This window comes from Bombina bombina, chromosome 2 (genome assembly GCF_027579735.1).
Source record: "Bombina bombina isolate aBomBom1 chromosome 2, aBomBom1.pri, whole genome shotgun sequence".
Classification (NCBI taxonomy): domain Eukaryota; kingdom Metazoa; phylum Chordata; class Amphibia; order Anura; family Bombinatoridae; genus Bombina; species Bombina bombina.
Window position 1 is genome coordinate 1,295,679,769 of NC_069500.1, and position 15,487 is coordinate 1,295,695,255.

The window sequence follows — 15,487 nt, forward strand, 5'->3', positions numbered from 1 at the left end:
ACCCTGTTTCTCTGTTTTTTTGCTCTGTGTTTGTGCCCTTTTTAGGGTTTTTTTCTGGAGTTCCTTATGCTCAGCATACTAATGCACTGTGGCTACTCTGCACTGTAGCAAACCGAGGGTTGCAAGTTCGATCCCCGGAGATGTCTACTCGACCTTTCCTCCTTTCGAGGTTGATAAAATGAGTAGTGCCTTGAGTCCCTTAAGGGGGGATTAGCAGCGCTTTACAAGTACAATCATGTTTTCTCTGTCTTTTCTTTCTTTAGTAAGGGGTGTGTTGTTTGGAGACAGACTGCTGGGCGATGGTGTCTCTTGTTGGCTGTCTAGTTCCTGCGGTCTCTAGCAAGGCTTGTGGACTATTTGCGGGTCAGTGTCCGTGGGCCTTTTCTTTTTTTCAAAGTTGTTCTCGGCTTCGGACGAAGTAGGATTTTGTTGGGTAGGGGTTTTCAGGCCTGGTGCCCTCAGAATGGGCCGCCTCTTGTACCCTCCCGTTTTTGCATTCAGTGTCCTCTATAGCTTGGGTATTTTTCCCCAAAAAGTAATGAATGCAACTGTGGACGCTTTCCATTTATGAAGAAAATCTTAAATTATGCTTACCTGATAATTTTCTTTTCTTCAGATGGGGTCTCAAACATCATTTCTACTGTGTGTTTAACCCCTTTGTGGGGCTTAAACACACAGCAGAGCAGGGTTAGCAATCGAACGGATTAGCGCATGACACTTTTAGTTGTTAGTATTGTGCACATCTTGAAAAGAACTGTAAATAATGATAGAAGCACTGTATAGCCAGCATTTCTATGGTTAGGTTGGTCTTTTGTTTTATGTCTATATATTTCATTTTAGGAAAACCAAGTACTGATCTGCAGTCGTCATCTAAAACCTTGAAGCCAAAGTCTAGCAGTATAAAAGAAGTTCTGAAAGAACAGATGTTTTTAGAAAAAAAAGAAGCAATGAGCAAGAGAAAAAATAGAGACTCAAGGTACATGCTTTTTATTGATTGATAATTGCAGTGTAGCACTTAGATTCATTAAAGGGACAGTATACAGCAATTTTCATATAACTGCATTTAATAGACACTACTATAAAAAAAAAATATGAACAGATACTGATCTAAAAATCCAGTATAAAACCGTTTAAAAATGTACTTAGAAGCTCCCAGTTTATCACTGTTGATTAGGTTGACTGGGACACTCAATGAAAGGGGCAGGAAAAACAAGAAGAGCAGAAACTACCCCCTCCCCCAATTCCCTTCAAATAAAAAGACATAGGGGTCGATTTATCAAAGGCTTTGCAAGCCTTTGGACTCACTACGGCTGCAGGTTCTCACAAGAGAACCTGCACGCCGTATTTAACAAGCAGCGGTCATTAGACCGCTGCTTCCCTAATCTTTTGCCACCTCTAAAGTGGCGAAATTCCATCTCTGCGGTCTAGTCCGACCGGGGAGATTGACAGCTCCTGCCCGTGCGTGATTGGTTGTGCGTGGGCAGGGGGCGGGATTGCACGCGAGCGCAAAATAGCGCTCGTGTGCAATACTGAATTCCGCCAGGGGAATTCAGCCTGCCATATAACATAAAAAGGAGCCAGCAGGAGTCTGTAAACGCATGTATACATCTGACACTGCGGGGCTTGGTTAGGAGTCTGAAAATCATCACAATGCCATTAAAAGATAAGGAAATCTATACATTGTTGCAAAAAACTCCCAATTGGGCTATATAAATGGATCATCTACAAGACATTTATGCAAAAGAATAATCTAGTGTACAATGTTCCTTTAAAGGCGCAGAGTACAGTTGTTGGTTTTTTATTTCTTTTTATCGCCTTAACATGCCCAAAAGTACAATCATTTTTAGCATTTTTGCTCGCTGTTTAAACAGAAAAAGAGCCTTTGGTTTTTATTTATTATATTTTTAAAGTAGGCAACCCAAGGTATTGATCTAGGCCCATTTTGGTATATTTGATGCCACTATTTGGCCTCCAAATACGATCATATATTAAAAAAATTAAAAATAGAATAAAATCTTTTTTGCAAACTTTGTGTGTCTCACTGAAATAATTTACACACAACTACTGCAATCATAAGACAAATGGTTGTAAAAGCTTCTCTGGGGTCCCCTTTGTTCATGGCCTTGCACCTAGTTTTTGGCAATTAGAAGGCTGCTAATTGCAGCTGCGAACCACACTTCTGAAATTCCCAGCAGTGAAGGGGTTAGTCAGTTTGTACTGGCAGACAGTCTGCAGTTTTTTTTTTCTGTAGTGTAGGGGTCCCTCCTCACCCTCCCACCTTCCTGATCTCATTCAACAGCTCTTACCCTCCCCCATTCTTATGCTCACCAACATATTTGTTACTGACAGCCAGTCTGCAAGTAACAAATAACTTTATTTTAATTTTTTTCTGTATTGAAATAGACCTGTTTGCCTGTTATATACCCATCTATACTGAAAATGTCAATAAAGTACTGGGTATAGAAAAGAGGGGTTGAACCGAGAGGTATTAAAATGTTCTATTTTCTAAATCATGCAAGTTTAAAGGGACACTGAACCCAAATGTTTTTTTCTTTTGTGATTCAGATAGAGCATGCAATTTTAAGCAACTTTTCTAATTTACTCCTATTTTTCAATTTTTATTTGTTCTCTTGCTATCTTTATTTAAAAAAAATAAGGCATCTAAGCTAAGGAGCCAACTGTTTTTTGGCATCTAAACTTACATTCTTGCTTTTCAAATAAACATACCAAGAGAATGAAGAAAATTTGATAATAGAAGTAAATTAGAAAGTTGCTTAAAATTGCATGTTCTATCTGAATCGCGAAAGGAAAAATTTGGGTTCAGTGTCCCTTTTAATTTTGACTTACTTATCCCTCTAAATAAAAAGTTTGGGTTTCAGAATAAGTTTGGATTTTGAAAATCTGGATTCGGGGATGTCTGTGTATATGTTTGTGTGTGCCCGGAGTCCCCAATTTAATTTTAATAAATATTGAAGAAAAATTTACAGATGGACTGATCCAGCACCTACTTATTAAAATGAAACAAAATAAAAAATATACTATTGTTTATTGCTTAGAGTATATTTATATAGACATAATCAATGTAACCTAAGATGCAATACATACTACTGAAGAAAAATAAAGCAAGAAAAAATGTGAGCAATCCTAAATAGTAGACAGATATGAAGCCCTTATTAAAGGTTACTGGAATAAAAGTCCCAAAGTTATCCCACCTTGATGAATTGTAATGGGTTAAATTCTCCACACAAAGTGATACAAAGAAGCAGACTGTGTCCAGTAATTTTCAAATAGATAAGCAAACAGGTCGTTTATCAAAAAACAGTAAAGCAAAGGCAACAGTTATGCAGAGTGATCCATGGTTAAAGCAAGCAAGCCAAAGCGATTGTACACGTATAACAGTCCTGCGTCAGGTGTTAGTAAATACAATGCAGTGGAAATCCTCCAAAAGTGCACATTTTAAGACTGGGTTTTAAAAAGGCAAACAACGCCCACAACTCACCGGACCATATATTATGTTCATGTTGTGTCCAGTTCCACGGCCCTCCCAGAGCTGCCCCTCTGTCTTAGTTCTCCACTCTTACAGCTTGTTGCAAAACTCACTGTAAACTGCACATGAACTTCAATGCTAAAATTGGACACTTAGTGAAACTTCCATCCATATCAAGGATAAAGTGGCTCCATTATCGTCTACATCCCATATTTTTATATGTGTACAATCGCTTTGTCTTGCTTGCTTTAACCATGGATCAGTCTGCACAACCGACTAACACTTGCCTTTGCTTTACTGGTTTTTGATAAACGACCTTTTTGCTCATCTATTTGAAAATTATTTGACACAGTCTACTTCTTTGTATCACTTTGTGTGGAGAATTTAACCCATTACAATTCATCAAGGTGGTATAACTTTGGGACTTTTATTCCGGTAACCTTTAATAAGGGCTTCATATCTGTCTACTATTTAGGATTGCTTTATTTTTCTTCAGTAGTATGTATTGCATCTTATGTTACATTGATTCCGTTTCGCTGAGATTCTTGGGCTCCTCGTGATTATATGCACAACATTATATTTTATATTTTGTGTCCTTTTAATAGTAGGTGCTGGATTAGTCCATCTGTAATTTTATTTATATATACTGTGTATATATATATATATATATATATATATATATATATATATATATATATATATATATATATATATATATATATATATATATATATATATATATATATGCGATTTACTATAAAACCGAAAACCAGAGTGAGCAGTTATGGTTTGTATAAAATAAATTGAATGTATGTTATTTTCTTTTTTCTCTATAAAAAAGGCCTGATAAAACAAAAAGTGACCATACTGAACAAGATCCTAAGGATTCACAGAAATTTAGTGAGGTATTTTTTTCCCATTTTTTGATGCTTTGAATTGTGTTTGTTCTATCTCTTATGTTAGTCTTAAGTGTAACTTTATGGAGTTATGGCATAACAACATCTTCAACAATGTGTTATCAGAATGTTGTTAAATTAGTCGAATTGCTGTTTAATTCAACTTTCTAATTTACATCTATCAATTTCTCTTTGTTTTCTTCTTATCCTTTCTTGAAAAACAGGAAGGTAAGTTCAGGAGCGTGTGTTGTCTGCAGCACTATGTGGCAGCAGTTTTGCGACATTATACATTAGCAAGAGCGCTAGAGGGCAGCACTATTTCCTGTCATGTAGTGCTCTAGACATGTGTATGCTACCTATCTAGATATCTCTTCAATAAAGACTACTATGAGAACAAAGCAGATTTGATACTAGAAGTAAATTGAAAACTTTTTTTCTTTCTAATGACACGGTGAGTCCATGGATCATCATCAATTACTGTTGGGAATATCACTCCTGGCCAGCAGGAGGAGGCAAAGAGCACCACAGCAAAGCTGTTAAGAATCACTTCCCTTCCCACAAACCCCAGTCATTTTCTTTGCCTGCGGTGCGAGGAGGAGGTAAAGTATTCAGTGTCTGATAAGAATTTTTCTTCAATCAAGATTTTATTATTTTAAGGCAGAGTAGGTTTGCTCTGATCTTTTCCTTGAGTCTAGCCGTAGCCCAGGTCAATCTCTTTAGTAGAGCAGTGGTGGCTTTTAAGCAATTGGGAACTTGTGGGGTACAATCCGCACTGAGCTTTCTCAAACAGTTTTGCTGCCCTATCCAGAAAGCCTAAGTAAGCTTACTCAGTTCTTTCTTTTTCCACAGCTCCATGTGAGGGATGGCACCCTCTCAAACCAGGTGAGCTGTCCTGCTGCCGGACAGATGAACATTCAGGTAAGTGCCAATAATATTTTTTCTTTATTATGAAGGAAAATCTGGCACTTAAACAGTTTAATGGCTGTATGGGGACGTTAGTATCATTGACCCTATTGAGGGTTAATTACAGGGGCAGCTAGCAGGCACTGTGGACAAGAGGAGAGTTTAAATACTTTTATTGGTGGCTCAGTCTGTGTCCTTAGCTCCGGTTTAGTTCCGGTCTAGGACTGTGTGGTGTGCGATTATTTTACTAGAGAATAGTACTGCTGACACAGCCATGCGTTGTTCAAATTTTTTTAACTTTAGCCTTATCGGCCGCTGGGACCACCCCTGATGTCAGGTGGCAGTTCCATTCAGAGGTGGCAGTGAATTTTAGGCGCACTTTCTCACTTCCTGTGAGTTCCGGAGTTATGATGCGCCTGTATTACTATGAGCTAATTGCCGTAGTTCTGGAATAAATGTCGGATCATTACTATATAAATTTTGACTGCAGTCAGCTGGACAGGTGGTAGGCACCTCATTAAAATAGCTGAGGTGTAGAGGGTTGCTTGGGGGTGGTAGTTGCTCCGTTCAGTTTGTAACAAAATTATTTAAAGGAGCAGTATCGTTTATTTTCTTTTAATTATTAGAAGAAGAAAAAAAGTTTTTTTCTTTTTATTGTCCTTTTTGTGGGTAAGATGGATCAAGAGGCTTTGCAGAATGTTACTTGTAGTCAGTCTATGTTTTGACGCCCAGATGGAACCCCCAGTACCTTTTTGTTCTTCATGTATTGAGAGAACTTTGTTACAGGGATAGACTTTTTGAGCCTAAGCCATCTTTAGCTAAGGCGGATGCTGTTCAGGAGTGTCCTGTACCAGATATGCCGCAGCTTTCTCCTCAAGCGTCCCAATTTTTTCCGTCTACACATGCAGTGCCCTGCGTTTCCTCTCATGCTCCGATAGGAGTTTCTTTGCAAGATATTGCTGCCCAGGTATCCTCTGCGGTATCTGAGGCTCTGTCTGCTTTTCCCATGCTGCAGGGAAAGTGCAAAAGGACGTTTAAAGAATCAGTAAGGTTTCTGATCCAGTTGTGGCTACTCAGGTGCTTCCTCTCAGAAGTCTGAGGAGGAAGACACTTCGATAGCGCCTGAGAGTGAAATCTTAGACTCAGACAGTATAATTCCTTCTTCTGATGCTGAAGTTGTATCCTTCAGATTTAAGCTGGAACACCTCCTCCTGTTACTTAAGGAGGTTTTGGCTACCTTGGACGACTCCGATACGACTGTCGTAGTCAACCCTAAGAAGTCTAGTAAAGTGAACAAGTACTTTGATGTTCCCTCCGAGGTGGAGGTATTCGCTGTACCAGACCGTGCTACAGAGATTTTTGCACAGGAGTGGGAGAGACCTGCAATTCCTTTTTCTCCATCTCCAATTTTCAAGAAAATGTTTCCTATAGCTGACTCTATTAATGAGTCATGGCAGACGGTTCCTATGGTGGAAGGGTCGATCTCCACTTTGGCTAAGAGGACCACTATTCCCATAGAGGATAGTTGTTCTTTTAAGGATCCAATGGATAAGAAGTTGGAGGCATTACTAAAGAAAGTGTATGTTCACCAGGGTCTCCAGTGGCAGCCTGCGGTGTGTATTGCCACTGTCACCAGTATTCAGACAGATACTCCTCTGGAGGAGATCCAGGACAGGATTAAGGCTCTTAAGTTAGCCAATTTCTTTATCACAGATGCTTCTTTACAAGTCATTAAGTTGGGAGCAAAAATGCCTGGTTTTGCGATTTTAGCTCACAGTCTTATGGTTGAAATCCTGGTCTGCGGATGTTTCATCTAAGTCCAAGCTCCTGGCGATCCCCTACAAGGGTAAGACCTTGTTTGGGCCTGGCTTGTCTGAAATAATTTCAGATATTACAGGAGGAAAGGGATATTTTCTCCCCCAAGATAAGAGGAATAAGCAGGTCATCAGAGTAATTTTCGTTCCTTTCGCAACTTTAGAGGTAAACCCTCCCCTCCTTCCTCTAAGCAAGAACAATCCAAGCTTTCTTGGAAGCCTAGTCGGTCTTGGAACAAGGGGAAGCAGTCTAAGAAACCCGGAGCTGAATCCAAGTCAGCATGAAGGGTCGGCTCCCGATCCGGGAGCGGATCCAGTAGGGGCAGACTTTCTCAATTCGCTCAAGCCTAGATACGGAATGTCCTGGATCCTTGGGCGGTGGACATCGTATCCCAGGGGGGGTACAAATTAAAATTCAAGACTTTTCCTCCCAGTGGCAGTTTCCTCCTCTCAAGATTATCTTTAGACCAGACAAAAAGAAAGGCGTTCTTAAATTGTGTCCAGGACCTTTCTGCCCTGGAAGTGATAGTTCCAGTTCCAACGCATGAACAGGGTCTGGGATTCTATTCCAATCTGTTTGTGGTTTCCAAAAAAGAGGGAACTTTCAGTCAAATTTTAAATCTGAAATGTCTAAACAATTTCTTCAGAGTTCCGTTCTTCAAGATGGAAACTATACGTTCCCTTCTTCCCTTGGTCCAGGACGTTCAGTTCATGACAACATTAGACCTAAAGGATGTGTACCTTCATGTTTCTATTCACAAGGATCATCGCAAGTTTCTGAGGTTCGCCTTCCTGGACAATCACTTTCAGTTTGTGGCTCTTCCATTTGGCCTTGCCACGGCTCCCAGAATTTTCTCAAAGGTTCTGGGGGCTCTATTGGCAGTGATCCGGTCTCAGGGCATTGCAGTGGTGCCCTATCTGGACGACATTCTGGTTCAAGCACGGTCTTTTCTACAAGCAAACTCTCATACGGAGATCTTGTTGTCTTTTTTCTTTGATCCCACGGATGGAAGGTGAATCTGGGAAAAAGTTCCTTGATTCCGGCTACAAGGGTAGTGTTTTTGGGGACCATAATAGATTCACTATCGATGAAGATATTTCTGACAGAGGTCAGAAAATCAAACATTTTCGACTCTCCTTGCCCTTCAGTCCCCCCCTCGGCCGTCAGTAGCTCAATGCATGGAGGTAATTGGTCTGATGGTAGCTTCCATGGACATCATCCCGTTCGCTTTGTTCCATCTAAGGGCTCTACAGTTATGCATGCTAAGACAATGGAACGGGGACTATGCGGATCTGGATAAGGAGACAAGAGATTATCTTCCATGGTGGTTGTCTCAGGAACACCTCTCCCAGTGAACCTGCTTCTGCAGACCTACCTGGGTGATTGTGACCACAGATGCCAACCTGCTGGGATGGGGAGCAGTCTGGGGCTTGCTGAAAGCTCAGGGTGTATGGACTCTGGAGGAGTCGGTTCTCCCCATAAACATCTTAGAGCTGAGAGCGATCTTCAATGCTCTACTGGCCTGGCCTCAGTTAGCTTTAGCCCGGTTTATCAGGTTCAAAACACTGGTGGCTTACATCAACCACCAGGGAGGAACTCTTGAGTTCCTTGGCCATGACAGAGGTGGCCAGAATTATTCAGTGGGCGGAGACCCACAACTGCTGTCTATCTGCGATCCATATTCCAGGAGTGGACAATTGGGAAGCAAATTTTCTGAGCAGACAGACTTTTCAACCGGGGGAGTGGGAACTTCATCCAGAGGTGTTTTCCAGTTTGATTCTCAAATCGGGGTGCCCGGAGCTAGATCTCATGGCGTCTCAGCAGAATGCCAAGCTCCCGAGGTACGGTTCATGGTCAAGGGATCCACAGGCCGTCCTGATGCGCTGGTGGTGCCGTGGAATTTCAGTCTAGCATACCTGTTTACTCCGTTCGCTCACCATCAAAGAGCCATTGCTCGGAAATGTAAATATCTGTATTGGTGTGAATCCAGAGGCTACTCTTGGAGTAGAGTCAGGATTCTTAGGACAAATCTCTGCGTTGTCTATTTTGTTGCATAAACGTCTGGCGGATGTGCCAGACGTGCACTCTTATTGTCAGGCCTTGGTCAGAATTGTATTTAAGCCTGTTACTCCTCCATGGAGTCTTAACCTTGTTCTTAAAGTTTTAGAAGAGGCTCTGTTTGAGCCTATGCATTAGATATTAAAAGGTTATCTTAGAAGGTTTTGTTTCTTGTTGCTATTTCTTCTGCACGGAGCGTCTCGGAACTCTCAGCGCTGCAGTATGATTCTCTTTATCTTTCATTCTGATAAGGTGGTTCTTCGTACTAAGTTAGGTTTCCTTCCTAAAGTTGTCTTGGACAGGAATATTAATCAGGATATCATTTTCCTTCTCTGTGTCCTAATCCTTCTCCTAAGGAGCGTTTGCTACACAACCTAGATGTTGTGCGTGTGCTGAAATTCAACTTGCAGGCGACTAAGGACTTTCGCCAGTCTTCTGCTTTGTTTCTCTGGGAAACACAAGGGTCAGAAAGCTATGGCTTCTTCTTTTTTTCTTTGGCTAAAGCGTATTATTCGTTTGGCTTATGAGACTGCTGGACAGCAACCTTCTGAGAGAATCACAGCTCATTCCATGAGGGCTGTTTCTTCTTCATGGGCCTTCAAAAATGAAGCTTCTGTGGATCAGATTTGCAAGGCTGCAACTTGGTCTTCTATGCATACTTTTTCTAAATTTTCTAAATTTGTTACTTTTGCTTCGGCTGAGGCTTCTTTTGGGAGAAAGGTTCTTCAAGCAGTGGTGCCTTCTGTTTAGGTTACCTGTCTTGTCCTTCCCTTATCATCTGTGTCCTCTAGCTTGGGTATTGATTCCCAACAGTAATTGATGATGATCCGTGGACTCACCGTGTCATAAGAAAAAAACCAAAATTTATGCTTACCTGATAAATGTATTTATTTATTGACACAGTGAGTCCACGGCCCTCCCTGTTTTTAGACCGTTTTTTGTTATATAAACCTCTGCACCTTGTGTTGCTTCCTTTCTCTCCTTTTCCTTCGGTCGAATGACTGGGGTTTGTGGGAAGGGAAGTGATACTTAACAGATTTGCTGTGGTGCTCTTTGCCTCCTCCTTCTGGCCAGGAGTGATATTCCCAACAGTAATTGATGATGATCCGTGGACTCACCGTGTCATAAGAAAAAAACCAAAATTTATGCTTACCTGATAAATGTATTTATTTATTGACACAGTGAGTCCACGGCCCTCCCTGTTTTTAGACCGTTTTTTGTTATATAAACCTCTGCACCTTGTGTTGCTTCCTTTCTCTCCTTTTCCTTTGGTCGAATGACTGGGGTTTGTGGGAAGGGAAGTGATACTTAACAGATTTGCTGTGGTGCTCTTTGCCTCCTCCTTCTGGCCAGGAGTGATATTCCCAACAGTAATTGATGATGATACGGGTACTCACTGTGTCAAGAAATTTATCAGGTAAGTATAATTTTTTTTTTTTTAAATGTATTCTCTATTTGAAACATGAAAGAAAAAAAATTGGGTTTCATGTCCATTTAAGCTCCCATTAAAAATTCTAATTTAGCGGGGAAAAAACAGTTAGTACGTACTTTTAACCCCTTAAGGACCATGAATTCCAGAGAAATAAATATATATATTATATTAATTATATTATATTAATTATATTATAATATTATTATTATTATTATTAAAAAAAAATCTGAAGTGTAGCTGTGGTTTCTTACAGTATGGGCTTTTTTTTTTAGCATTAAAGGCACATAAAACACAATTTTTTTTTTCATGATTCAGATAGAACATACAATTTTAAACAACTTTCCAATATACTTCAGTTATTTTTTTTTTGTTTTCTTGTTATCCTATGTTAATAAGCAGTAAAGTAAGCTTATGAGTGTGCATGTGTCTGAAGCTCTATATGGCAGCAGTTTTGCAACTTGTTATACATTAGCAGAAGCACTAGATGGCAGCACTATTTCCTGTCATGTAGTGACGCTACCTACCTAGGTATCCCTTCAACAAAGAATAACGTGAACAAAGCAAATTTGATAATAGAAGTAAATTGGAACCTTTTTAAAAATAGAATTCTATATCTGAATAATGAAATAATTTTTTGGGGTTTAATGTCCCTTTAAACTATTCTATTATAGATTATAACTTAAACACATAGTTCACTAGAATCTTTCTAACATATACTTGAGTAATGATCTCTCTGTATCACAGATGGTGAACCAAAAAAGAGGAGCAAACTTACTGCCACTGAGCAGTATATAACTTGATAGCTTTAACTTTTTCTTTCATAAGGTAGTGAGAGTCCACAAGCCATTATTCCAGGAATTCAACTCCTTGCCACTAGGAGGAAGCAAACATCCCAAAGCTCTTATTCCTCGAACCTCTCTGGTATTCCATTCTTATCTTTGCCTCTTGGGAGGAAGGTGAAGAAGTGAGGTGCTCCAGTTTATTTGTGAACAAAAAGGCTTCTCAAACCTATGTGAGACCTTTTCTTCCTTTCAGGATTCCTGTATTCACATAGAGGGCAATATCAGAGTACTTAGGCAATGAATGTAAGTCTCATTTGTGAGTTTATTACTAGCCTACCATAGGTGTCGCAGGGACTGGTCCCTTAGCCTCCTCCTGTTTAGTCTTCCACAAGTGTTGTTGGGACTTGTCCCCCTAGCCTCCACCTGTTGACTCGTTGTCATACTCTGTGATATCCTCTGCTGTTGCTGGCACAGCACTGAATGGGCTCTCTACTGGAATAAGTATTTTCTGAAGCTAGAGGCACAGTAGAGTGGGTGCATCTCAAGGTGAGGAAATTTCATGCACCCACAAAGCCTGCAGGCGATTTGTAGGTAGCCAAGGGACATACACATGTAACAGACTTATTCCACCTTTATTACTTAGATTTTTCATATTTAGTCTAGTAATTATGTAAACTTTATTATGTGGTAATAGCTGCTATTTAATGTTCAGCTAATTCACCTGGGAGTTACATCTCAATGTAACCGTATACCCTCGGTTATATACACTGTAAAAGGGATTAACTGTTATGCAATGTGTACTATTTCCCTCTTTCTTTGAAATTCCTCAACTGCTCCTTTGTTTCTTAGTTCAACAGCCATTTTTCAAATGTCTTATTACTGAAGGGTAAGATCTTTGTATTAATTATTATGCCCTGCTAGATCTTTAGGCAGTGCATTATTATTATTTACTATTATTAATCAAGGAGGTTTTGCCTTTAATACTTATTGCCCAAGGTTGTCTGTCTCGTATGTTTCTGACTTCATTCTACAAGGTTCCAGTTACATTTTATTTACTGTTTTTACATGTATTTATAGTTTAAAAAAAATGGTGTTTGTCATAATTTATTTTATTTGTCAATTTGTGTAATCTTTCATGGAGCATACTTAGATTATCCTTTTAGAGCGTAAATCCACAACAATTTTATTTTCCATTTTGCAAGATTATTACCAGTTTATCTTTGTAATTCCTGAAAGGATCACTTTAGGCATTCTAACAGTCTAATGCTGTTCTTTCCGCTAAATCTGCCCTATCTCTGTTTCCTCAATACAGTGGAACACTTCAGATGTTGCTCCAGGATTTAAAGGTTTGTGCACTCTTAAGTTGCTGTGCCTATGCTTCCTCTGAGTATTCACAAAAGTTATATGTCGGAAAGTCTTCAGAAAGTTACATTATCAGATTCTTCTGCACTATCAGAGATCAGAACCCCTTAGGATGCCCTTATAATTTCCAGACTCAGACACCTCAGGTTATTTATTGATGGTGAGTTTTTTTATGATGATCAGGACACAGTCTACCTGTTTCATGTTTGAGCTTGAACAACTTAGCTCTTTTATGAAGTTTTATGTACTTTAGGCATCCAAGACCCTAAATCATCGGACAAAAAACTGATTTTTAAACCTTCTGCTATGTCACAAGAGTTTTTATTTCTTTTCCTATTCCTGAGGCTCTTATTAAAATTTTCAGAGAGTGAACAAAGCCTGGTCTTCTCTTTTAATCCATCCTCTATATTTAATATGATGGGTTTTTTTTCTACTGGATTCTAATGTAGGCCTGTGGGAATCTTTTCCAGTTGTGGATGGTGCTATTTGTTTTAACCAAATGCACTACTATCTCTTAGATAAAAGTGTTTTTTTCAGGAAACATATGGACATTAAATATAAAGGCCTCTTTCAGTAAGCATTGCTTCTGTAGCAGTTGTGTCTGCTCATTGATGTGACAATTTTTGAGCAAATTTCAGAAGACTCTGTGGCTGTAGATTTTGAAAATTGTTTAAGACTTCTAAATTCGAGAAATGCACTCATTTGTGGTCCCATTGTTGACATAATTACAATTTGTTTACTATATATATGACTATAAATATAAATGAGTGTGAGTGCTGACTAGAAGGTGTTCAAAGATAGACTTTTATCTCTCCTTTTAAAAGATGAACTTATTTGGACATGTCTTGAAGTTATCATTTACATTATGTATAGAACACAAGAAAGAAGAAGGCGCCAACATAGTGTGAATCAGTATTGAAAGATGTTCAATCCCCACGCATTAATCGTACTTACAAGAAGTAAGGCACTTGAGAAGTGCTACAACGGCTTTCTGGAACATTAACAGCTGTCCAGGTAGCTGCTCACTCGTAATATAGGTGATTCCCTCAATGCAGTATGAGATGTGCAAGGTCCCTGCAGCTTTTTTCTCTTGCAGTGCTACTCTCTCTCGTAGTGACTGCCCTCAGGAGAAATACCCAACCAGGTAGGCTAGCAGCGGGACTCCGTATGCATAAAAGTATATATATATATGTCAAGCATAAAATATCACTCCAGCCGTGATAAAGATATAGTCTAAAAACAAATGTTTATTTATAAACATGTAAAATCACAACACGTTTCCCGGTCTATCTCGACCGCTTCCTCAGGTGAATGAACTATATCTAAAATACACAGCTTATATTCGCCTTGCTCGGCGTCTATACCTGAGCAAAGCGCATGCATGAAGGAGTATGCAACACCCAATCAAAAAGAGGGTGTGTATCTACGTTCTTGTGATTGGTTCTCATCAGTAAAACAGAGACCCATCAGACGGATTCCATATACACACATCGGCTCCGTGCATAAAAAAACAACAACCAATGTTCTATAAAATCTACAGATATATGCCGATAGTGTGTAGTGGTTACAAACAACTCAGTAGACTATTCTACATGGTTTCCATAAAGGTATCCAATAAGAATAACAAACACTAATATGTATTAAAGTGTTACGGTTCGTGAGTAACAATAGGTGCAATAAATAACAATGTTACTATATATAAGAACCGCCAACAATTTAGAATGAGAAAGTATATATAACCCCAGATTGGGATGCTTCTCCTACAGGCATTTACAATGATAGCAACGCTGATACATATAGCAACCTGACTCATATTGCTAATTCATCAGTTAACATAATAAAATAAAATATATATATATAATCCCAAAATATATAACTAAAACAATATTAATAAAACTATAAATTTAAAAATATATTAAAAAATATATATATATGTGTATATGATATTTACATATGCATCGAGCTAGTCGAACCATAATAAAAGCTACAAACAATATTCCACAAAAACGCCCCCCTCATACTCCAGACTCAACAATATAATCATATATGTTTAATGGCTCAGTTAATGTGTCTCTATTGTATATAAGGATGGAACAAATTCACTATCGTGTACCCGGGTTGAGGAGGCAATAAGCCCCCCCCAAAAAATATACTAACCTAACAGTGTTAAATAGAGAAACAAAGATAAACTAAATAAACTCCAATAAGAGAGGGATCAATCCCTAAAGTAACTTATGCTATAATATACTCTAACCTAATTAATCCATACTCTATATTTAATATGATGGGTTTTTTTTCTACTGGATTCTAATGTAGGCCTGTGGGAATCTTTTCCAGTTGTGGATGGTGCTATTTGTTTTAACCAAATGCACTACTATCTCTTAGATAAAAGTATTTTTTTCAGGAAACATATGGACATTAAATAGAAAGGCCTCTTTCAGTAAGCATTGCTTCTGTAGCAGTTGTGTCTGCTCATTGATGTGACAATTTTTGAGCAAATTTCAGAAGACTCTGTGGGGCCTAGTTATCAAGCCGTCAACCTCAAATACGCTGCGTATTCCGCAGCGTATTTGTGGCGAGGCTGATACGCCTTAGTTATCAAAGGCTCGAGACAGGCAAAAGTAGAATTTTGTGACGTAAGCTTCGATCCGCCGGACTCAGTCCGACACGATTCTTACTTCACTCCAGATGTTCCGCACACAAGTGCGGCACATTCTCACTACTTTTGCTAGCTATCAAAAAACTAGCAGGT

The 15,487-nt window shown here is 39.1% G+C and overlaps 1 protein-coding gene across 1 annotated transcript in view; it reads left to right on the forward strand.

Annotated features, from left to right (window-relative positions):
* Positions 1 to 15,487, forward strand: part of BOD1L1 (biorientation of chromosomes in cell division 1 like 1) — a 539,385-nt gene that overhangs the window by 30,810 nt on the left and 493,088 nt on the right. Inside the window, exons 9-10 of the mRNA XM_053700293.1 lie at positions 841 to 976; positions 4,329 to 4,392. Coding sequence (XP_053556268.1) covers positions 841 to 976; positions 4,329 to 4,392 — 200 coding nt within the window. The remainder of the gene's footprint in view (positions 1 to 840; positions 977 to 4,328; positions 4,393 to 15,487) is intronic.